The 25,931-nt window shown below is 35.9% G+C and overlaps 1 protein-coding gene across 1 annotated transcript in view; it reads left to right on the forward strand.

Moving 5' to 3' along the window:
* Positions 1–20,202, forward strand: part of LOC126298169 (trehalase-like) — a 232,223-nt gene extending 212,021 nt beyond the window's left edge. The window contains exon 6 of the mRNA XM_049989478.1: positions 11,769–20,202. Within this exon, the coding sequence (XP_049845435.1) occupies positions 11,769–11,898 (130 nt within the window). The 3' untranslated portion in view covers positions 11,899–20,202. The remainder of the gene's footprint in view (positions 1–11,768) is intronic.
* Positions 20,203–25,931: the final 5,729 nt, after the last annotated feature.

Raw genomic sequence — 25,931 nt, forward strand, 5'->3', positions numbered from 1 at the left:
AAGCGGGTCTTTAATAGTTTTACCCCCACTTTTAATGACAAAGCTGTTATCTTTTCTTTTGTGTCTACCTATATTTTTATTTATTACCTCCCAAGTTGACTTCATTTTGTTGTTACCTTTCTCAATATATGAATCATTATCAAGCTTCTTAGCTGCAATTATTACTTTCTTGTACAGGCTTCTATAACATTTCACATGTGCTTTCAGTGATACATTCTTCCTGGCTGATTTATTTAACTTTCTGAGAGTGTCTGATGACTTTCTAATTCAAACAATTTGTCAGACTTCACTATGTTTGCCATTTGCCAGAAATTGTGATTGACAAAACATTTAGTAGATGTCATTTGTGTTGATGTTTCACCACATATACTTAGGGAAAAATTATACTATACATAACTATGGAAACTATGACCAAGGATGAAAACAAAATAGCATGGCAATTACCAACATCATAACAGTGTCGCGTCTTTCCCAGCAATACATTACGCAAGAAAATGTTAAGCAGAAAATCAATATCTACATCTAATATACAGGCATAAATGCAATGAAATAAAGAAATCTAAACTCTCCAGATCTTCCACAGACAATGTGGGCTACAGTTCCCAAGTTGCACTATTTTAATGAACTGCCATAGGAGGATGAAGTAGTGGAGGATAATTTTTTGCATACTGGTGTCTTCTTTTTCAGTATGAGGGTGAAGTAACTCTAAGTAAGTTACTAAAAGTTTCACTGTCCAGCCACAGAAAGTTGATTTAATCATCAGGTTCTGATTGTAACATTTCTTTTGTCAGGTTTTCACATATAAATTTCCTCTTCATTTTAAACCATTCTCTGGTCCAGCCTCTTGTTCTCTTTTTCTACTTCTTCTTTATACATAGTGGCAGAGTGAGTGTTTGAAATGTTTTACCTGCATTTTTAGTCTTTCCCACTACTGTAAAAATACTGTATACATTAAAAGTGACTGCTTCAAAATGAAGGTTACATTGGCAAGCTTTGTACGTATATGTAGGGGCTTTTTGATTCATCCATGGCCAGATATGGGCAAATTTGACAAACAAGTTTGCTCTTTTATGAGGGCCTTAACAAGTTATTGTCCATTCAAAGAAGGTTCATGTAATCTTGGGTTCTGAGAGTAAAACTTCCCTTAGTAGATTTACGTGGTGAAATCTTTCTCTCATTTTAAGCTATTTCCTGGACCAGTATCTTGTTTTCTTCTTCTTTAAAAACAATGCCAGAAAAACATTGTCCACATTTTTGGTAATTCTAACTATTATCTACTCATTAACAAGAACAGTGTCTGATTCAAAGTGAGGGTAAACTGACAAACTTTGTTTGTATGTGTACAGGATTGTTTGATGAATCTGCAACTAGATAAGAGCAAACATGACAAACAATATACTTATTTACAGGTGCCTTAAAAGCTTTGCATAGATTAGTACTCTCAAACCTCCAGAATTTAAACTGCAGGGTACAGCAGAACCAATTAAACAGTTTTGAGGAGTTATAAAAAAGAATCATGGTATACAGAGAAAAATGTTTTTATTTTCAAAGTTAGTACTTCACACCAATTTATATTCTTTCAGTGCTGAAAGTAATCTCCCAAGATGGTGGCTGTTAGCAGCAATAAATTTTTGGAGCCAATCTCTGAAGTTGTGAAAAGCTCATTTACACATATCATAGTGTATGGCATTCGCTTCTTCAATAATCCACTCCCTCAGATCTGGTAGAGTGTGAGAGCGACATTTAAACACCTTTCCCTGTGGATATCCCCAAAGAAAGAAGTCACAAATTCTCAAATATGGTGACCATACAGGCCACCCCACGCCACCCTTCAAAGTGACAAGATGCCTCAGAAATATTTCTCTTAAAACATTTACTGAATTTCGGGCTGTGCTGATGGATCTGTATCAATGATGTGTATCTTTTCTTAGTGTCCCACCAGTTCCTTTGCATAGCCAAACCCAGGACCAAACTGTGTTCACATTAGGAATGGCGTTCTTGCCCAGAATGTTGAACCATTACTAAAAAGCTCTTGTGTCATGGTTACAGATTGGTTTATTTTCAATATATGCATCATGGCAATGCCATGATGTGCACTCACACAAACAATGTTGGCTACTGACGTGGAGCCACCAATGGACCAAAGGGAGACCATGTGCAACTTTCTCTCCTCACCACTGCCCAAGCAGTTATCCCTCAAAACTGCTTAGTTTGTTCTGCCACAAACTGTATTTCTGATGACAGAAACAAAAAATGCATAGTACATAATGTTTTTACAGCTACAGTGATGTTATTGAAGGTGTTCATGACATAAAAATGAAATGAGTGTATGGCATTGCTGGGCAGGAGGCCCCACCGGGGAAGTTTGGCTGTCAAGTGCGACACTTATTTCTGTTGACGCCACACTGGACAACTCATGTGTCAGTGATGAGGGTGAAATGATGACGAGGACAACAGAAACCCTGTTCATGTGTGGAGAAAATCTCCAACCTCACCAGTAATTGAGCCTGGGCCCACTGCATGGGAGGCAAGCACGTAACCACTCAGCTAAGCAGGCAGACTTCATGACATAAATGGGTAGTTGGGTTTATGGACTTTAGGAAACATGTAGAAGATAGAAGTGCAGGGTGAGTTAGGGATGGGAGAGAGATAGGCTCTGGGGAGAGGTTCTCGGATGGGTTTAAGGATTTGAGGAGAGATTGGAGATCCTGTTGGATTTCTGGAATTGCATCACTGTTGCAGGGTATGTAGGTGGATGAATGTGGTTGCTAGTGGAATCCTTCTGCCAGCCGGCCATGGTGGTCTCGCGGTTCTAGGCGCTCAGTCCGGAACCGCGTGACTGCTACGGTCCCAGGTTCGAATCCTGCCTCGGGCATGGATGTGTGTGATGTCCTTAGGTTAGAGAAAGCTATTGTTACTTCATGTTTAATGACAAATATTCATAGGTGTAAATACATATATTAAGATATTAGGAATGGAAGAACACTTATTAGAACCTCAGTAGAATATAAAGAAAGTCCTGGGAGAGCAGTTTTAGCACATGTAGAAAATGGTCTCATTGGTAGTGAGGTCTCGTAACCAGGGTACGAAGTGTGAGCATAGTTATAAGTTAGAAGATAATAAATAAATAAATAACATAAATTATCCTGTGATGAAACATGTTACTCTTCATTGGCTCTTCTCTATATCTGCTATTAAATCGACTTAGCGAGGGACCCAAACAGATAAACAACACTCAAGGTTTGATCAAATTAATGTTTTGTAAGCCAATTTTTTCATGGATGAATTACTTTTCCTTAAGAGTTCCCCAATGAATCTCATTCTGGCATACACTTTTCTCATATTTGTTTTATGTGGTCATTCCACTTTAGCTCCATTAATTCAAGATGACTTGAGTGGTACATAATGTTATGACAGGAGGAACATATAGAAACTTAATAAATACTTAGCTGGTGAAGTTAGCACACTGTCTTATGTTGATGAGAGGTTCAGGTTGTAATTCAACATTCAGACTGTGGTATGAACAACCAGTTTTCATTTTATGGAAATGTGTATCGCCTTTTTGTCAATTACAGCATAAAAAAATAAAAAACACTTGTTGAAAATCAGTACATTGTAGCCTTAAAATCTGCAACACAGCTGACACAAATTGATGACTTCACAAACAACCAATAAACTAATCCCCTGTCTGGACTTGCACTAATCCTTGTATAAAATAAATTTACATCAAAGTTTTGCTTTATTACTGTTTCAACTTCTCTTGATTTACTACAATGAATTAAAATTTCACAGAGTTTTAAATTCCATGAGAGAGGTGGCTTATGAAATCCTGGTTTGAGTGATTCTTGAGTATTAACTATTAGCCTGGGACTGACAACAAATAAGATTATTGAAAGAGGTAGATAAGATTCAAAGTGGCACATTCTGTCATGGGGCCATTTAGTAGCATCAAAGTATCATAGAAATGCTCATCAGACACCAGTGACAAGTGCAACATGAGAAGAATTCTACATCATAAGGAGACTTACTATTAAAACTGCAAGATTTTAATTCCAAAAAAGTCAGATAGCATAATATCTCAAGAAGGCTTTCTGGCAGTCAATCTTTCTGAATCCCATTCCTGAACAGAAAAGGAAATGGAAGAAATGATAATACTCTGTCATACACTGTGATGTGGATTGCAGAGTATAGACAGAGATATAGGTACAGATATGATATGCACCTTATAGGAATAAGGAAGTTAGAATTTAAAAAAATTATAATTTGCTAAAGAGTAAAATTACATAATAAACTGTCAAAGATTACAAAGAGTGAAATGGAATACATGAGTTTGAAAAACCTGAAAGTATATTTATAAAATATGTGACCTTACTCAATTAATGAGTACATGTCACACAGCATTTAAATATTTCATACACCTTTTACAAAATGCTATTGAAGAGGGTAGTTTATGTCTATACTCAAAATATGCTGTAAATTATATTTTGTAGCAAAACATGTATCACCTGTTAAATCTTGGGAATCATTCCTAATTTTCTAATTTATAGTTGTAGATGTAGATACAATTATCATATTAATTGTAACATAGCACAGGAAAAGAAGGCATTTATGCATTTTGTTATTCATTTCATTTTCCACACAGCTTTTATTTGTTTCCAAGATGAATTTTCACTCTGCAGTAGAGTGTACAATGATTTGAAACTTAATACATCAAAGATCCACCTCCGTTGCAAAAAGTTGCATTTTATTTTATGGTTCTGAAGAAGGCTAGATTACTCTAGCTGAAACTTGGATAAAGACCAGTAACTTTTCGTAACTGAGGTGGATCTTTGAAGTATTAATTTATCACAGTTGCTGACAGGGCTGCAACATGTTAAAAATTCTTAGATTTGAAACTTCCTGGCAGATTGAAACTGTGTGCTGGACTGTGACTTGAAAGTGGGAGCTTTCCACAGACTAAGTTGTCCAGATACAACTCACAACCTGCCCCCACAGCTTTATTTCCACCAGCACCTCTCTCGTAACTTTGACACTTCACAGCAGTTTCAAAGTTAGGATGGTGGTGGTGGTGGTTAGTGTTTAACGTCCCGTCGACAACGAGGTCATTTAGAGATGGAGCGCAAGCTCGGGTTAAGGAAGGATTGGGAAGGAAATCGGCCGTGCCCTTTCAAAGGAACCATCCCAGCATTTGCCTGAAACGATTTAGGGAAATCACGGAAAACCTAAATCAGGATGGCCGGAGACGGGATTGAAGCATCGTCCTCCCGAATGCGAGTCCAGTGTGCTAACCACTGCGCCACCTCACTCGGTAAAGTTAGGAGATGAGGTACTAGTAGAAGTAAAGTTGTGATGGTATGTGATGAGTCCCACTTGAATAACTCAGTTGGTATAGCAATTGCCTGAAAAAGGCAATGGTTCCAGGTCCAAGTCCTCATCGAGCACACAGCTTCAATCTGACAGGAAATTTCAGATTTTAATTCTGATTGAGTCATATAAAGCAATGATGTGTGTGTGTGTGTGTGTGTGTGTGTGTGTGTGTGTGTGTGTGTGTGTGTGCGCATGCACAAGTGTGCACGGGTGCACACAAAAGAGAGAGATGGGAGGGTGGTAGGAGTGAGAGATGAGCATTATTTGTGTACTACCAGTGAACTGGCATTGTCACTCAAAAATGTGATGAAATTTATTCTGAAAGATGGTTTTTGCCCATAACTGCACCATTGACACCCTTAACTAGCATTATTCAAATCCTTGGATGATAATTATCCATTTCCAATATATAAAAATGATGAAGATTTTCTCTATAAGTGCAATATCATCTTACATTGGATGTGCACAAGCATTGAACCATTTATGATTCCCACATTAAGCATAGAACTGGAACATTTTTGGTACGTGCAACGTTTAATTCCTTAAACAACAGAACAAACAAGGAAGTGTACTATATACAGCCCAACTGTAACATGCATTGCACTATTAGGCTTACCACGAGTGTAGCAGATGCAGTGACTGAACATAACATGTACGTTTTGTGAAAATGCTGTAATTTCATAGCTATCTCTAGTTTAATACAGTTTTAAATTTTGTGAATGAAAATGAACAGGCCAACATAAAACTTTGTATATTTCTTGCTGTAATACATTTACAAAATGCAAAAATGTAAAGCATTACACCATAAAGTAATATGTAGCAACTTGATATCTTGCCACACCTTCTTCTGAATGAAGGAAATTTATCAGTGTGCTTGTAGTTAAAAATTTATTCTAGATCAATTACACTCCTAAAACATTATTAAAAAATTATTTGTCCTTGAGAATTAAACTGTATCAGTTATCTTTGCATTGAGTCATTAATGAATGGTAATCTATTAGTTATGCAGCCACTGTTAAGCAAGAAGTGTATTTCTACAAATACCAGTGACTATTACCCATCCTCAAACTTAAATTATTTTGTAAAATGGATTTTATCCACATCGCCTCAATTCTGTTTTGTTTAATAAAGATTTATCCACTGAAGGACCTAATTTAGTAGACACAAAATTAACAATAAAATTCTCGAATGACTAAATAACCAGCCCAAGTCAAATTGTGAGCATATTATATAGAAGTTATTCAAGATGTTTCGATAAATTTTCCTAATTTGAAGTATGGACACTGAGTCTGCAATATAATGTTTTACTGAGTGCAAAATATGTATAATTAGTAATAAATATGTTCTATTAAAAGAATACATAAAAAATCTGGAGTGATTAAGACAGAAAATATAAAATAATGTTAATTAAGTCTGATAATTTACACAATGAAGCCAATTAGGCAGCGCAGGAAGAAATTATGAAGGATATTTCATAAGATTCAAACATGTGTTACTGATGACTATACTTAGAAATATTTAACGATTGATGTAGATCAGAATTTTAAAATTGGGAAAATATCCTAATATGGCACATTTATTTGTTTAGAGAATCAGTATTCAACACTAAGTTCTAAGGCATTTGACTGTTTTAATCACAGCACTCTCATAGATAAACTGAAGTTTTATTGGATTGATGGTATAAAAACCACTGGATAATGCCATATCTAACTAAAATAATGTGAAAAGTTGTACTTAGTAATTCAATCAAAACAGTTTGGAATGTAATGCTGATGGTGTATAAATCACATATGGGGTTCTCCAAGGCTAAATCTTAGGTCTCTATTGTTCCTCATATATGTAAACGATCTTCCATCTAACATACAACAAGAAGAATTCATTCATTTTACATATGACACTAGTATTGTAATCAGTCCAGGCATATATACAGAAACAGAAGAAATGGTAAACAATGTTCTTAAAACTATCATCGACTAGTTGTCTATGAATGTCTCACCCTCAATTTTAAAAAAAATAAATAAAATTAAAAAAAATTCAGTTCTGTACATCTGGAGGTACTACACAAATGACAAGTGCAACGCATGATGAGAAAATAATAGAGTAGAAACTTCAAAATTCTTAAGTGACCACATTGATGAGAACTTAAACTGGAAAAAACAAATTTTGGAACTCCAAAAACAACTTAGTTCAGCCACTTTTGCACTTAGAATTTTTCAAGAAATTGATAAGTTGACACGTTTAGCATATTTTCATTCAATAATGTCGCATGGAACAATGTTCTAGGGTAACTTAGCTTTAAAGAAAGAACATCTTCATTACCCAAAAATGTGCTGTTAGAGTAATATTTCGTGCTGAACCATGATTATCATGTAGACATATGTTTAAGGAGTTGGGAATTCTAACTGTTGCTTCACAATATATCTATTCCCTAATGAAGTTTGTTGTAAATGATCCACTGCTGTTCAAAAGGAACAATGATGAAGATAATTACAATACCAAAAGGAAAACTGATATTCATTACTCCACATTAAGGTTGCTTTAACACACACACAAAAAACATTCTTAATCACTTACCCAGTGATATACAATGTCTGACAGACAGAAAATTAAAATTTCACACTGCCTATTCACAACTACTTCTATCCCATAGAAGAATTTCTATTATTGTAATGTGCAAAACGTGGTAAATAGGAATTACTAATTCACATCTATATATTTAAAAATAACCTTACAAATGTTCAGCATGTAGCCTTATTTACAAATTAAGTTGCAATGTGAATGTAAAATGACTCATTATTCCACTTCACTATGATTTATCATGCAAAATGATCCATGGAACATAAAATTAACTAACTAGAGATATTTAATGTAAAAGGAAGAACCAAAAATGAAGAACTTGCAAAATTCGTCCAGAAAGCTTAAAGATTCTTTTGCAGTTTTTATGTCTCATTGTATTTATGTTTATCACTTTTTTAGTCAGGAAAGAACCATTAGATTGTTTATCACCAATATTACATCCTTTCCTAAACACAGTTAAACATAATTTCATATTACATATATTTTTAAAAGAGTAACTTTGGTGCAAATTAATTGATTATTACTTTAAAACTATTTATAACTCAGTCTGTTGTCATTTAGCTTGTAACCCTTAATAGTGAGTGTGTATAACCAAATGGAATTCTGATATTGCATTTGTATAATGTAACAACAACTAGATTTCTAACATTATAAAAAGGGATTTCTAACAGTAGAAATTCCAGGTGAAATGTAACAATATTATGATAAGGATAGTTGCTACTCCATATAGCAGACACGCTGAGTTGCAGATAGGCACAACAAAAAGATTCTGTCTCAAGCTGCCAGAAACTGTGGTCATGTATATGTGAGATGCAGTGCCATGAGTGAGTGAGTGAGTGAGTGAGTGAGTGAGTGTGTGTGTGTGTGTGTGTGTGTGTGTGTGTGTGTCTTGTATACGTTCAACAAAAGTCTTGTTGGCTGAAAGCTCACTTTCCAACAGTCTTTTTGTTGTGCCCATCTGCAACTCAGCATCTCCACTCTGTGGTGAGTAGCAACAATCCTTTTCATAAAAAGTGGTTTTTGCTGTTTCTCCATGAGTAGTAAAACCGAAGTAACAGCTATTGATTCAGGTAGATGGTTTTGAAAGAAGTTAATTTAACAGAGACCTCTAATCAAAAATATACAAAGAGAGGGCAACTAGAAATCAACTTGCTTCATTAAAATATTATGGACACAATAAAGAAATTAAGAGTTTGTAGACTGGAAATTGTCAAGAACTGGAAGCACACTGTAGAACCACAGGGGTGCCAAATATTTGTGTATATGCTTATAATTTATCTGTCATGGATAAAAAATTTGTTGTCACCTTCGTAAAAGGAAGTATAAATACATAAAATTGAAATAAGGAAATTTTGTTTAATTCAGAATATGGAAACATTTTCTTGTGAATTACTAATGGAAAAACAAATAGTTGCAATTATATATTATATCCCACAGTATTCCTTTTTCCAATGGGTTACTGGGAAATTTTATAAAGGTCTTCATGCCTTGTTGTGTTGTCTGTGAGAGAACTTCTAATCTGTGAAGGTTCCAGAGAAAAAATTTTATTCCTTATAGGAATTTAACATGTAACATTACCTGAACATAATGTAGGTCACATACAATTCAGTCAGTTATAAACATCCCTACTGAACTTACTAGAAATAATAGTAACGTGATTGTCAGATGATGTCTAAAAAGTTAAATTACATAATTTAGCTGCAATATACAATTACAAATCTTATAAATGTTAAAATAATTAAAGACATCAGTTAATACTTAAAATGTGTACTGAAGTTTAGAATAAGCTAAATTCCATCACTAAATACATTTCACAAATAATTTTGTATTCACTTAAAAAATTTCCATCTCTTGGGTTATACAGAGTCATACTGAGAAAATATGAAGAAATAAAAGTATAAAAATCTTACATGAAACTGATAGCTCACACAGTAAAAACAAATCAAAAAGAAATATAATTGGTAGGTAGTTAGAGAAAAAGGTACGCAGAGAGGAAGTCAGATATAGTGGGACTATTTCTATTAATACGAAAAGGAATATGATAAAAATAAAGTGCAGCAGATGAATGTCTGAGCCACAGCACCTTGGATATGAGATGCAACACCTAGAATACAATCTGAAGAGCAATGAGTACTCCACCAGTTGCATAAAAAGTATCATGATACCTAACATCTGTCAGAGTGACTCATCAGAAGAAGAAATGTCAGGTACAGCCCAATGTTGATGGACAGAATTGGCCATATATTGTGCAAACATGGGGTAAGGACTGTTTAGAAACTGACCAAGAAGACCAAAGATATTCTTACATTAGGAATAAACAAAAGAAAAGAGACTCATTCACAATGTTGGGAATGTACAGCACAATGTGTTCATGGGGAAAAGTCTATACTGGAATAGTTAGACTATCAGTTGATACTAGGATCACCAAAAATAAATGGTATTTCAAGTAGGGAAAGGTAGGTAAAAAGAAGAAAACATCAAAATAAATGTATCCTGAATTCCTGTGCTACAGCAAATGACCATTGCAGGTAATAACAGGAGCACCACAGAAGTAACAAGCAGGGAAAAGGCCTCAGAGCTCGGAGCAACAGGTACATATAATCTCTAGCTGCAGGAATTACTCCAGTCCACCACCAACAATGGATAGTGAACCTTTGTCAGTGTCCACTACACATACTGACGAAATGTTGGAAAAAACATTAAAGAAACATCAGCCAAAGATCCTATGACAAAGTCAACAGGCAATACATCAACAAGTAGCAATGAAGACCTCAACAATTCTGTGTCATTTGTAAATAACTCAGTTGAAACACTTTCACATTTACAGTTCAAATAAGATTCTTTTTAGCTTCCTAGTTTTTCATATGTTTTTCTTAACCATTTACATTGGTGATGTAATGCTTCTATACAATCAACTGGAGGTATTCACAACTAAACATTTTCAGTAGAGTACAAGTTTTAGTAATGCAGATTTTGCTATAGAATACTAAAGAAAGGGGACAGACAAAATGCAAGGGGAAGATGGGAGCCAACTGATGGCAACCCTGCAATCAATAATTGTTTCTTCCATTGTAACATACAACATCTTTTCTGTTTTAGGTCACTTATGTATAACAAAGAGCTTTCAAAACCATACCATACAGAAAGATTTTATATCATATTGTGAAAACTGATGGGATATAAAAAATGTATTTGTATTATCAGGTAACAAATAGTAATTGAGTAGTACTGCCTTGAATATAGATTTTGTTTTGAACCTACACTATGCTGCATACATAATGAAATGAATGTGGTGAGGGGAGAGGAGGGGGAGGAGGAAAGGGAGTGGGGAGATGGGCCATTAAGGAATAAAGTAACATTCCATGACATAAACTAATTAAATCATTTAAGTTTTTTATTGAAGTGTGCTACTTTCAACATTTTTATGAAGTTTAGCCTATTTAGATAATTATACTGAATGTTCAAAACAATAATGATATATGGTAATAATGATGTCTGCATATGTTATTATTTGCATGAATAAATTAAACATACCAAAATAGAAAGATAAACTTATCCACCATATAATACACTTGGATTATGAACAATCAATAAGTAAATTCAAACTATTGCACAGGCTAAACAAGATTTAAAAAAACTCTGTTACAAATTCTGGTGATTTTGGAGCTGCAGTATAGAGTGCAAGCCATTTTAATATCAGCAAAGAAATTTAGGATCCTATTCATAAATACAAATAAAAATAAAGTGTAAGATCTGTACAAATTTTTGTTATTTTCGTATTCTTTTCCTTGAAACTTATTACACAGAATTATTCTTTCTTATAGGTTGCTGATGTATAAGAGATGGGCTCAAACTACCACATCACCAACTGCAGCCAGAACTCAGAGAAAGCGTGGAATCTTCCCAAAGCTTTGTGGAGGTTATACAGAATTAAAGGATCTCAACTTTGACTAAGTTTTAGCATAGTTAGGTATATGGTTGATTTCCAGAGTTCACTATGGAATCTTGAGAGTGTATTTGAATCAATGAAGAAAGTTGATAAAATTGTAATAAATCAGTGAGAATGCATTAAGAACAATCAGTATGAAAGCATTTACATTTAAATATGTTTATGCTATGTACAAGAAGAAAAGAAACTAGTTGTGTGATGTTCCTATACGTCTTATCTGAAAACTTGCCACTAAAATAAACTGGCTCAGTCATTCTTATTTTTACAATGAATCAGTTGCTCAATATTTATGTCAGACTGAATTGCCAGGACTATTTCTTAATGTGAATGTGACATTCTTGAGTTAGATATATTTGTTCATGTTGAACAAAGGAATGATTGTAGTGTTCTGGCAAAACTGTCTGAGAAGTGAGTGCCAGGATATGATTACTTAGACTGTATGATCTATTTGCTAACTTCGTGCCATAAAATATGTCTTTGCTAATTCGTGATAAATCAGTGACAATATTTCCATGTACAAGTCAGTAGGATTTTGTACCTCTACTTATGGGACAGTTACAATGTAATAAATTTATTGGTGTTTTGTATAAACATTTGTGAAGCAGTACATGTATGATTCAAAATTATTTTAATCACAATATATTAATGGTGATATAGTGTCTTCTATGTAGAAATCCCACAGTATCCATGTTAACACCGTGTATCTCTGACTTACTCATTTGATGTAAAAATGTTAAATATTGAAACAGAGATGAGCACAATAAAAAAAACTTCACAAACATAACTCATGCTGCCCTGCCAAGACAGATTTGTCAATTAGTCAACTTACTGGCTAGTAACACTTGCCCCAGAGGGATTTGTTATGAAATTTCAAACTTTTTGTCATTCACCAGTAAACTAACATGAACTACCACATCCCCCAGCCCATTTCCTCCTCAACCATTACTGTCTCCTGTCCTGGGTACACTCTTGCAAAATTACAAGCCGAACTGCTACTGCCTTGTCAAGACAGATTCATCAATTTATTGTCTAGTAATACTTGTATCCAGAGGGATTTGTTATGAAATCTCAATATTTTTGTCATTCACTGTGAGATAATATGAGTCCCCCCCCCCCCCCCCCTTTCTCCTTCCTCAAACACTACTAACTCTGATGCTGGGTACAGTCTTGCATAGTGTGCATATTTATATAGAACAATTATTACTGAAACAAGAGGTTGTGATCTGTATTCTTACCCAAAATCACAAGGTAACCAATCTGCAGCAGTTACTATGGAAATGCTGCAGTTAATTATTTAGATTGGTTATATATTACATCTACAATCAAAAAATATGATTCTGAAGGAGGAAGGTAGAATGTTCAATTTATTCATACATTCATTGTATGAAAATTGAGCAGACTTTTCTATTTTTAGTGCACACATTTTTATACCAGTTTGATTATCTTAAACATTAATGTACTAATAACTGCTGTCTGCTCACTGTGATATTTAAGAGAAGTGCACCAAAACTGAGAAGTTTAATCTCATATGATGAGATATTTTAAAGAACACCATACATATAAATAGGAAATTCTGACTCCAATTTCTGTATTTATAAATTTGTATCACTATGCAAGAATATTATCACCTTATTGACAAGCACTGTATTTTGGATGACCTCACCCCCCCCCTCCTGCCCCCCCCCCCCCTCAGCACCACATCTCATGTGTTTTTGTGTTAATGGATGTACTATATTGTATAAATGTAATGTAACTCTGATGATCATCTGAAAATGGTTATTTTTTGATGTAGCATGCATTTGGTGATTTGTATGATTGTATAAGTCACAGGTTACCATTTATGTTATAGTATGACAGTTCTCACATAGTAGCTCTCACTGACTAAAATGAAACAATAAATCATCCCAGTAGCAAAATTAAGGCATTCCTCGCACTGTCATGGTTGTTTGGCAGGTGGTGGTGCCACAGTGCCACAAGAGTGGTGGCAGAGCAGTGTCACCATTTGTGCACATCATAGTGAAAGAGGCAGTGCAGTCAGTCACAATCACATGTTGTCAACAAAGATCAGGCTCTTCTGTTACACTAGTCAACAGCATTTTTGCCAGAAGCAATATGAATGAATTTTTTAAAAACATTTGTGGGTCTCGTATTTGAAAATGACATTAATTTCAGCTTATCAGGCTCAGTTTTTCGTATCTCAATAACCTCTATCCACCAAAATACTCAGAAAAAGTCCCTGCTTATTCTGTGGGGCTTACTTTAATTGTTCTTCACAGGTAACTGATGAAAAATAAATATTATGTGCCAGGGACTCTCACACATGACACTTTGTTCAGAAATCCATCTCCAGAAAATATGGAGGTTTAGCAACATTGCTGAGTTGTCATACTCAAATGGCTTGTACCTTTGTATGTAGTACAAATTCTTTTTCTATAAATGCGGAGTGTAGGCTCTTAAATGAAAACTTAATCCTACCTCCACTTATGCTGTTTCACATGCTACACTATTGATTTAGTAGTTAAAAGGATCACATCACACAGTCTTCACTGTTTCCATGATATGAAGAACCATTGGATCACACAGAAGATTATTATTCTGAACTCACGAAAATAATTACAGTCACCTCAGAAACAAAAACAAAATTGCAATACCCCAGTTTTCCACTCACCTGTCAGTGCCAGTGGTCATTGAAAACATGATAGTGAGAGAAGATGAATACAGTGATGAACACACAGAAACTAAAAAAGGATATATGAATCCTCGCCCAGTATTGAAAAACCTTTGTTATCCACAGAGACAGATAAAGTTGTGATTGTGATAAAAATGAGAATACTGCCCAGACAAAAGAATTAAGATTATGAACAGTAATAAAAGACAAAGAAAGAAAGAGAGGTAAATTCATACATATGGAAGATGTTTAGGCCTTAGATCAGAAACAGCAGTGGCAAACTCAAAATTATATCAAATCAATGTAAGCCTGCAGGCTTTTGTGTCATTGACCATAAAATCTTCAGAGTCATTAGGTTGTGTCACACTCCTCTTCAAACTTCTTTACTGCTTGACATTTTGGTTCTTCTGCTGTTATCTTCTTCATGATTCTATTGGTGCCTCTGGGTTGCTGGGCACTGCAAAAGACAGTGTTGTGTTTGCTTTTAAAAGGCTTATTTTGCTGTACTTTTTCAAATATGTGGAGTTACTGTAAAAAATTTTCCAGCTGCAATTGGTGGACCATTATAACTGGATAAATACTGGAAGCAGATGCTGACAGAGAGGAAGAAAAATACCATTCTTGACCCAAACTGAGTGATAATAAACCTCTCATCTGAGGAATTCAGTGAATAAGCTATTGCAATGGTGAGCAAAGGTCTTTATTTCACGACTACACCAAAGAGAAGACCCACAGAAGAAATCATAAGTACTACTGAAGAATTTTTATTCTCTCACTTGAAGTTTCAGGATGAGGAAATAAAATAGTATGTCTCAATAATTTTAAGTCAAGTGAAACCATTCTAGAACAACACATTCACATGGAAAAGGAAAGCTCCTAATGAACTAAAGAAACATGAATCCATTGTTGTCATGAGAGCAGATAACGGAAATGTGACTCCTGTTTTGTATACAGCTGAATACCACAAGAAGGTAGAACAACTATTGGTAGAGCAAGTGTGCTGTAACCTCAAATGTGATCCAACAAACAAGATGGTTAGGAAGCTGAAAAATCTGTTATCAGATGCCATAATGGGCAGCTCTACTAACAACAATCTGATGTGAAATTCATTTGTGTTACCTAGAATATATGGTCTATAGAAGGTTCATAAGAGAAGAAAGGAAGATTATAGTTTAATATCCCATCAACAGCTCAGTCATTACAGATGGAGCTTCACAAAGAAGGTTGTCCATTGAGACCAATAGTGAATAGTATTAATTCTACAATGTAATTTTTAGCTACACATTTATCAGGAAAACTAAAGTACCTTGTGAGAAAAATGAATTATTTTGTGAAGGATTCAACATTTACTTAAAATATTATGCACAGTTAAAGTACTGCTACTGACATACTTGTGAACTTTGATGTCAAATCCTTATTTACAGACATCCCAGTAGCAGGTACTATGGAGATTATTGGGAACAAAATTGCTCTGGATATGTGTGACCAGGTCAAATTATGTTGCAGTTATCTTAAATATAAAAAGGAATTTTATGAACAACGTGATGGTTTTGCTTTGGGCTTAACTACACTCCTGGAAATTGAAATAAGAACACCGTGAATTCATTGTCCCAGGAAGGGGAAACTTTATTGACACATTCCTCGGGTCAGATACATCACATGATCACACTGACAGAACCACAGGCACATAGACACAGGCAACAGAGCAAACACAATGTCGGCACTAGTACAGTGTATATCGACCTTTTGCAGCAATGCAGGCTGCTATTCTCCCATGGAGACGATCGTAGAAATGCTGGATGTAGTCCTGTGGAACGGCTTGCCATGCCATTTCCACCTGGCACCTCAGTTGGACCAGCGTTCGTGCTGGACGTGCAGACCGCGTGAGACGACGCTTCATCCAGTCCCAAACATGCTCAATGGAGGACATATCCGGAGATCTTGCTGGCCAGGGTAGTTGACTTACACATTCTAGAGCCCGTTGGGTGGCACGGGATACATACGGATGTGCATTGTCCTGTTGGAACAGCAAGTTCCCTTGCCGGTCTAGGAATGGTAGAACGATGGGTTCGATGACGGTTTGGATGTACCGTGCACTATTCAGTGTCCCCTCGACGATCATCAGAAGTGTACGGCCAGTGTAGGAGATCGCTCCCCACACCATGATGCCGGGTGTTGGCCCTGTGTGCCTCGGTCGTATGCAGTCCTGATTGTGGCGCTCACCTGCACGGCGCCAAACACGCATACAACCATCATTGGCACCAAGGCAGAAGCGACTCTCATCGCTGAAGACGACACGTCTCTATTCGTCCCTCCATTCACGCCTGTCGCAACACCACTGGAGGCGGGCTGCACGATGTTGGGGCGTGAGCGGAAGACGGCCTAACGGTGTGCAGGACCGTAGCCTAGCTTCATGGAAACGGTTGCGAATGGTCCTTGCCGATACCCCAGGAGCAACAGTGTCCCTAATTTGCTGGGAAGTGGCGGTGCGGTCCCCTACGGCACTGCGTAGGATCCTACGGTCTTGGCGTGCATCCGTGTGTCGCTGTGGTCTGGTCCCAGGTCGAGGGGCACGTGCACCTTCCGCCGACCACTGGCGACAACATCGATGTACTGTGGAGACCTCACGTCCCACGTGTTGAGCAATTCGGCGGTATGTCCACCCGGTCTCCCGCATGCCCACTATACGCCCTTGCTCAAAATCCGTCAACGGCACCTACGGTTCACGTTCACGCTGTCGCGGCATGCTACCAGTGTTAAAGACTGCGATGGAGCTCCGTATGCCACGGCAAACTGGCTGACACTGACGGCGGCGGTGCACAAATGATGCGCAGCTAGTGCCATTCGACGGCCATCTCCGCGGTTCCTGGTGTGTCCGCTGTGCCGTGCGTGTGATCATTGCTTGTACAGCCCTCTCGCAGTGTCCAGAGCAAGTATGGGGGGTCTGACACACTGGTGTCAATGTGTTCTTTTTTCCATTTCCAGGAGTGTAGTTACCTGTAGCAGCTGGCATTTTTATGGAGTATTTTGAACAAAACATATTAATTAAGTAATGGAGAACTAAAACTGTCTTGTTGACTCTGCTATGATGAAGCCATGGTTGTACGGCCACTCTACAGGAAAGAGCTACATAAATTCAATTATTTTCTGAATAATATCCTTCCAAAAATCAGCTTCACCATAGATATGGAGAGTGAGGTAGTCCTTCCGTTTTTAGATGTGTTTATCTACGGAAGACATGATAATACTCTAGGCAATAAGTTTATAGAAAACCTACCAACATAAACAGGAATGTAGATGCTGCTTCACACTACCACCCAACCCAGAAACAAGCTGCTCTGAACACTCAGCCCTTATGTGTATTCAGAATCAGTGACAGTAAGAGCTTGCAATCACACCTAAATTCCCTTAGAGGAACATTAATGACTGATGGCTATGATGACCTTTACATAAATAGGGCTTTCAAGTGAAGTGATAATAATTCTAACAATAATAATAAGAATATTAACAATGAAAACAAGAAGAATGAGGAACATCATGAACATTCAAAAGGTTACTGTTCTGCCTAGAGTAACTGACCATAAAGGCAGAATCCTCTTGGACACTGAGTTAAGGACTATGTTTTTCTAGTCAACACAAGGCAAAACACTCCTTCTAATCTATAATGCTTGTGCCTGGCTGCTTCGACACTGTGGGAGTATATGAAGTGATGTGTGATTGTGGTAAAGTATATATCAAACTAGAAGCATAGTAAAAGATGGAGTTAAAGAGCATAAACCCCACACATGTTTAAGACAAAAGAAAAAATCAGTCATAGTGGCACACCAAAAATAATGCGACCAGATTATGGATTTTAAGAACATATGTGTGCTACCTAGAGAAAGTAATATTTATAGGAGGAATGTCAGTGAAACAGTCAAAATATCGAAGAATTCTTCATGGTTGCTTGCTATAATGGAAGTAAACATCAAGCCACAGTGAGCAATGAACATAAACAGCTACCAGGAAACAGCTGAGGCAACACAAAAACAATAATATTTTGGATTTCCCCATTCTGTTGCCACCTGCTTTCAGTATTTACCCAATGGTGACAGTCCGACAATAGTAGCTAGAAGATTTTTACCCAGTAACTTCACTTCTTCAAATAATGCTTAAAAATAGCCTTTTTATAAGTGAATGTGACACTATATTTCAATAGCGACTGCCATCCAGGAACACTAGTGTAATCCTGAAGAAGATTACAGCAGAGGAGTAGAAATGGTGAGCAGTGAAGTAGTCTGAAAAATATGACACATCCTAATGATTCGGAAGACTTTATCATAAATTATAGGGAAATTTCAGAAAAAAGAGTTGGTGAGTGCATCACATCAATTTAAAAAGAAGCCATACTAAAAATTTGCGTTTACACTGCAAGTTTATCTAGATTACAATAGGTTTTATATTGCCTTCAGAGTGGTCTGCAGTTATTTTACTTCAATTTTGAATAATATTAATCACATTGAATAATTGTGAATCATCAGCCCTAAAAAAAACAGTGATCATTATGTTATGACTCCTTAAATTTAAATTCCATTACTTGACTGCAAGCTGAACTGATCCTACCTAATCAATACCAGTAAGAGAAACGAACAGTTCCTATCTTTAATCAGTGTTACAAAAAGGATCATGTACTTATGCCTTTCACATTAGACAGTGCATGTATTGAACATTATTAAATTCATCTGTGTTTACACTTTCATGAAACTGAAGTTAACATACTATTACCAGTACAAGTTACTAGATGTTGTTACATTGTTACATTAGTTTAGTCTAGACTGAAAATAGATATGACTTTGCTTTCAGTTATAAAAGTAATTTCAGTATGTTAGTCATATTTCTTATACAGCAATGTATCACCTAAAGTGCACCAAACATAAAATACCATAGTTCCACTTTCAGTGCAAACACTATGAATATGTTCCTTAAATTCAAGACACCATAATAACTAAGACTAATTGAGAAGATAACTAGTATACTGTCAAGTAGTGCTGTGAAACTACAAAATATGGAATTATTAACTTTCCTAAGTAAAACATTTTCTGAAAATCACTTGAGAAAGAATTAGTTAGGTACTCAGTTATGACCACAGACACTCTTCAGTGTTGTTTGTTGTGCAGTTTCTCCCTTGCCAATGTGGGAATTGCCTTATACAATCAAGGGAACTCTAATTAATGGGCAGTTGTATAGTTCTGCAACAAAAACAGAGTAGTTTGATTTTAATTCAAAATAAAAATGTCTATTTATTTATATTTGGTACATCGTTTGGAGAGGGAGAGAGAGAAGAGGAGGAGGGAAATGGAAAGGGAGAGGGAGAGAGAGAGAGAGAGAAAAAGAGAGAGAGAGAGAGAGAGAGAGAGAGAGAGAGAGAGAGAGAGAGAGAGAGAGAGAGAGAGAGAAGAAAGACAGAGAGACAAGTAATGTGTAGTTCCTGTGTGTTTGTACCTTCATTATTTATATCAAAGTATACTGATATTTTTAAACAGTATTAGAATAAATGTTTTGTTTGGAATTATGGCAATGACTAGTTGTACTGACATGTCTAGTGCTATTGCAGAGAAATGTTTCTAGTTTAAGGCCTTTCAATAAAGATATGTTCATTGTAGTTTTCTATTTTGGTGTTTTCCCTATTCTGTAACACGAATACCATATTTTCATTATGTTTTTGTATACAAAAGGACAATAGTTAAATCTGAGTACTCGCATTCTATAAATTTTAATCTAGAGAGTGTTAAATGACGCAAAATTATGCTGAACACATGAATTTTTTTGTGTTGTGAAATATGAGCCACTATTTCTTTATTTGACTAAATGTATTTATAAGGTTGAAAATGCTACAAGAATTTAAACAAAAGACTGAAGCAACTTAAGATTCAAATATGTAGGTTTCACACATAAAATTATATTGTTTATAATAGGAAGAATTTGGAAAACATGGTAAACAGCAGATAATATGCAACTTAAAACATTGCAATAATACAGCACAATGTGGGCACTAGCAACCATCTTTTTGTATGAGATGGTCTGGCAAAGCCAGACAGACTGTGCTTATTGTCCTTTGGTTATTAACTCAACTCATGCTTACTCACAGACGTTCAACTATACTGTATTTTTTCTTTCACATAAAGATCCTGAACTATCCATTTTTGTTAGGAAGTAGGTGTATTACATGATGCATCATGTAATACACCTAACAAAAATGGGATACAGGGACATCTTAGGCTTCCAAAATATCCTGAATCTGGTAGGTAATTCATCTATATACAGCAGGCATAATTGCTGGAGGAACTATTGTGAGAGGCTGGAGGAAAGTATCAAACTCTCATTTATTTTCACCAAATCAATCCACACTAGCTTAGTGTGACCATACAGTCAACTGACAATCACTATATATCTAATCAAACATTTACAAACAATCTGGGCCACATGCTTCACCTAACACCTAAGGCTCTCTACACATAAATGAGTGCTGTGGTGGGGAATAATCTAAAAGTTGTCTCATTTGATCACATCAAGTGTTAACATTGTTCAGTAATTTATACATAGAGCTCCTAGCGCCAAAGAAACTTCTTCTCTTCATTTATCTAGTTTCTAAGAGCTTTGAAAATAGCACTTCAGCCACTAAAGGTTTTTTATTTTTCATACAGACCCCACTTCATTATTTTTGTTGACACTATATTCACCAGATGCATATTATGTACAGTAACTGTATTTGTGACAGTGATTTTTTTTAGTAGACATAATAACTATATTTTATGCTCTCCAATTTCTATTAGTAAGTTTCATATTTCTTCCACAATCTTGTCTGGCGTCAAAGATTTATGTGAATGCTAAATGCTGTCCAGAGATTAGGTGGAATAGCTCTGAATATCTTTATTAGTTTTGAAACTGTGGCCATGAATGCATCCATTAAAAGTGATCTGAAAATTTGCCATTGATGAAGCCAGTAAAGTCTAATATCATGGTAGATCAACACATCACAAGAGCAGTCACAAATATATTGGTAACTATGAACAATATAAATATATTATAACAAGTGAGTACAGAAGACAGTACCATTGCATTGGAGATAAATCAGCAACAATCTCTGTAAATAAGGCAATTGTATCAGTGTTCATTTTATTTTTCTAACTTCTGTAATTACACTTGAACTCATTCATTAAAAAAATATTGTAAATTCCTTGGTGGATAACAAATGCTAGAAGGGATGAAGGTAACCACTTTCCATATTGTTGAGGTGTTTAGCAATCAGCAGGCACACAAACAAGGCTGCAGTTGTCACTAACATCTAGACAATATTCTTCCACAGAGCTAACAGTAGAACAAAAACACACATTTACAAATGTATGTCTATGTTGTTCCAGTAGTGAAGCCCAACTGGGCTTGTAGAGTGCTCAGTTGTACAGAAAAGGTCCTACAACATTGCAGGTTGGGAAGCCCCAAGCACTAGGTTCAGCAAGCTAATTGAACAGGGTTTTCTCCTACAGTGCACAATGGCTCCTTTCCTCACACTGTATGAGAATTGTATTATAAATATGCCTGTATGAGTATAGGGGCAAAGAAATATTGCTTTCAAGTATAATTATGAGAAAAGGGAGATGATGAGACTGCAATGCAGGCATATAGATTACTCCTTTCAAACAGAGGGACGTGATCAGGAACTTTACATTAAATGTATTTGTAGTTGCAAATAAGGACAACCATCAGCTGTAGAGTGGAATGATGACAATGAAAATTTGTGCCGGACATGGACTCGAACCCAGATTTTCTGCTTATCGCGAGTAGTCGCCTTGCCATTTGGCTATCTGTACATGATTAACAGCCAGACTCAAACTTTCATAAGTTGACAACCATCATTTATGTATATTGTACTTGAAAATCGCTTGCCTGGTATTGGCAGACAAATACAATAATGTTGTGCCTGTGTTACTCTGATTATGATGCAAAGTTCCTTTGTAATTGGAATAACAGAGACACTGCAATATTGTAGCAACTTTACACTAATGCCTCTCCTCCAATTGTTGGTTGAATACTCAAATGACATCAGCTATGGAGGTAGAATGATTACATTGTGATGGGTTACCTTTACTCATTCCATTTTTGACTCTATTCATTGCATAAATCACACAAAATCATATTATATACTGTATGAGTGACAGAAAGTGCAAATATAATGCATTATACACTGTGAAAGGTTTGGTAGCTGGGTTGCAAAGAAAGATAGTTTTCAAGAAAAAAAAAAGTTGATTTGTTGACTTATCTTCAGTATACAGTTTTCCTCATACCTACACAAAGTAAGTCAGTACTATATCCATAACAACTTTGGTTTTTAGATGGTTTCAAACATTCAGACCTAGTGGTTAAGTTATTTGTAGTAAAGAGTAAAAGCAATAAATCAGAAAAATGTTGCCTGTGTTGTTGTGATCTTAAGTTCGAAGACTGGTTTGGTGTAGCTCTCCATCTCTCCATGATGCTACTCTATTCTGTGCAAGTCTCTTCATCCCTGAATAACTACTGCAACATACATCCTCCTGAATCTGCTCAATGTAATCATCTTGTGGTCTTCCTTGATGATCCCCCCCAATCACACACATACTTCCCTCCAATACTAGCTTGGTGATCCCTTGATGTCTCAAAATGTATCCTGTCAACTGATCTCTTCTTCAAGTCAGATTTTGCCACAAATTTCTCTTCCCCTCAGTGCTTTTCAGTACCTTCTCATTAGTTATGTGATCTACTCATCTAATATTCAGCATTCTTCTGTAGCATCACATTTCAGAAGTTTCTATTCTCTTCTTGTCTAAACAGTTTATCATCCATGTTTAACTTCCATAAATGGTTCACTCCACACAAATACTTTCAGAAAATCTATATCTGATATTAACATATTTCTCTTCTTCAGAAATGCATTTCTTTCCATTGCCAGTATACATTTTATATCCTCTTTACTTTGGCCATCATTAGTAATTTTGCTGCCCAAGTAACAAAACTCGTCTACTACTTTAAGTGTCTCATTTCCTAATCTAATTGTCTCACCACCACCTAATTTAATTTGACTATGTTCCATTATCCTTCTTTTGCTTTTGTTGATGTTTGTTTCATATCTGCCTTTCCGGACACTTCCCATTCTGTTCAACAGCTCTTCCAAGTCCTTTCCTGTCTTCGACAGAATTACAATGTCATCAGAAAACCTCAAAATTTTTATTTCTTGTCCGTGAACTTTAACTCCTACTCCTAATTTTTCTTTGGTTTCCCTTACTGCTTGCTCAATGTACACATTGACTAGCATCAGTGATAGGCTACAACCTTGTCCCAATCCCTTTTCAACCACTACTTCCCTTTCATGCCTGTCAACTTTTGTAACTGCCATCTGGTTTCTGTACAAGTGCTAAATACCATTTCACTCCCTGTGTTTTACCCCTGCTACCTTGAGAATTTCAAAGAGATCATAGCAGTCAATATTGTGAAAAGTGTTCTCCAAGTCTAAAAATGCTATAAACTTACATTTGCCTTCTAAGAGAAGTCATAGGACCAGTATTGGCACTGATGTTGCTACATTTCTCTAGAATCCAAACTGATGTTCCCTGATGTTGGCTTCTAACAATGTTTTTCCAGTCTTCTGTATAGAATTTGTGTTAGTATTTTACAACTTATTAAACTGATATTTTGATGATTTTCACACCTGTCATCATCTGCTTTTTTTAGCATTTGGAATTATTATATTATTCTTGAAGTCTGAGGGTATATTGCTTGTCTCATACATCTTGCACACCAGATGGAAGAGTTTTATCATGGATGACTCTCCCAAGAGAATTAATAGTTCTGATAGAATGTCGTCTACTCCTGGGGCCTTGTTTCAACTTAGGACTTTCAGTGCTCTGTCAGATTTTTCTTTCAGTACCATATCTTCCATCTCATCTTTATCTACATCCTCTTCCATTACTATAGTATTGCCTTCAAGTACATCTCCTTGTATCGACCATCGATCTACTCATTCTACATTACAGCTTTCCCTTCTTGGATTAAGACTGGTTTTCCATCAGAGCTATTGATATTCACAAAGCTGCTTCTCTTTTCTCCAAAGGACTCTTTAATTTTCCTGTAGAGGATGTCTGTCTCTTCCCTGGAGAAATATGCTTCCCAGTCCTTATATTTGTTTTCTAGCTATTCCTCTATAGCCATTTAGCACTTCCTGTCACTCTCATTTTTTAAACATTCATATTCCTTTCTCCCTGCTCCATTTACTGCATTTTTAAATTTACTCTTTTCATCAGTTACATTTAATATCTCCTGTGTTATTCAGGAACATCTACTAGGCCTTGTCTTTTACTTATTTGATCGTCTGCTGCCTTCACTATTTCATCTCCCAAAGCTACTCATTTGTCTTCAACTGTATTTCTTTCTCCTGTTCTTGTGAATCATTGCCTAATGCTCCCTCTGAAAATCTCAGTAGGCTCTGGTTCTTTCAACTTATCCAGGCCCTATCTCCTTAGTTTCCTACATTTTTCAGTTTATTTAGTTTTAATCTACAGACCATAAAAAATAAATTGTGGTCAGAGTCCACATCTACCCTTGGAAATGTCTTACAATTTAAAATTAACTCCAAAATCTCTGCCTTATCATTATGTACTCAATTTGAAACCTTCCAGTGTCTCCAGATCTCTTCCCTGCATACAACCTTCTTTCATAATTCTAGGTAAACTCACTGGAAATCTCGCTTGGGATTGAAAAAATAGAGAAAGATTATGGAACAAGTTGCAAAACAAGTGAACTTATGAACATTCAATTCATAATTTCTACTTAATATTATTTTGTGCCGTGATTATTGATTTATCTATAAGCTACAGATGGTTTCCACAATTCATGTAACTGCTATTTTCTCTGGACTGTATTCCTAAACACCTGATATCTCATATGTTTTTTTTTCTTTAGGGAAAAAGGGGGGAGGGGGGTCTGGAGTTGCTCTTTACTATTTTGTTCCTGATAAGCATACCTTATTTCACATATTTACTTAGTCAAAGGCTACAACTTTGATTAGTCATTCCTGATTAGATAAAAAAGTTAGTGAGGTTGTTATAATTGCATTAATGGCATTTTTACACAGGAGTACTAATCCTAATGGTAATAGTTGTATGTCAGTTTAAAACTTCTGAGTCTTCTCTTTGATAGATGTTTTAAAAAACAAGCAATTAAGAAAAATATATAAATAAATGAGGGATTTTAGCTACAGCACCACATAATATTTTCTGCAAATCTTTGATAATATAGTCCAATCTAATTTACAACAATTTTCTAAGAAACAACCACTCTATTCAGTTACTGAATGTCTGTATA

The sequence above is a fragment of the Schistocerca gregaria genome, chromosome X, assembly GCF_023897955.1.
Source record: "Schistocerca gregaria isolate iqSchGreg1 chromosome X, iqSchGreg1.2, whole genome shotgun sequence".
Lineage (NCBI taxonomy): Eukaryota > Metazoa > Arthropoda > Insecta > Orthoptera > Acrididae > Schistocerca > Schistocerca gregaria.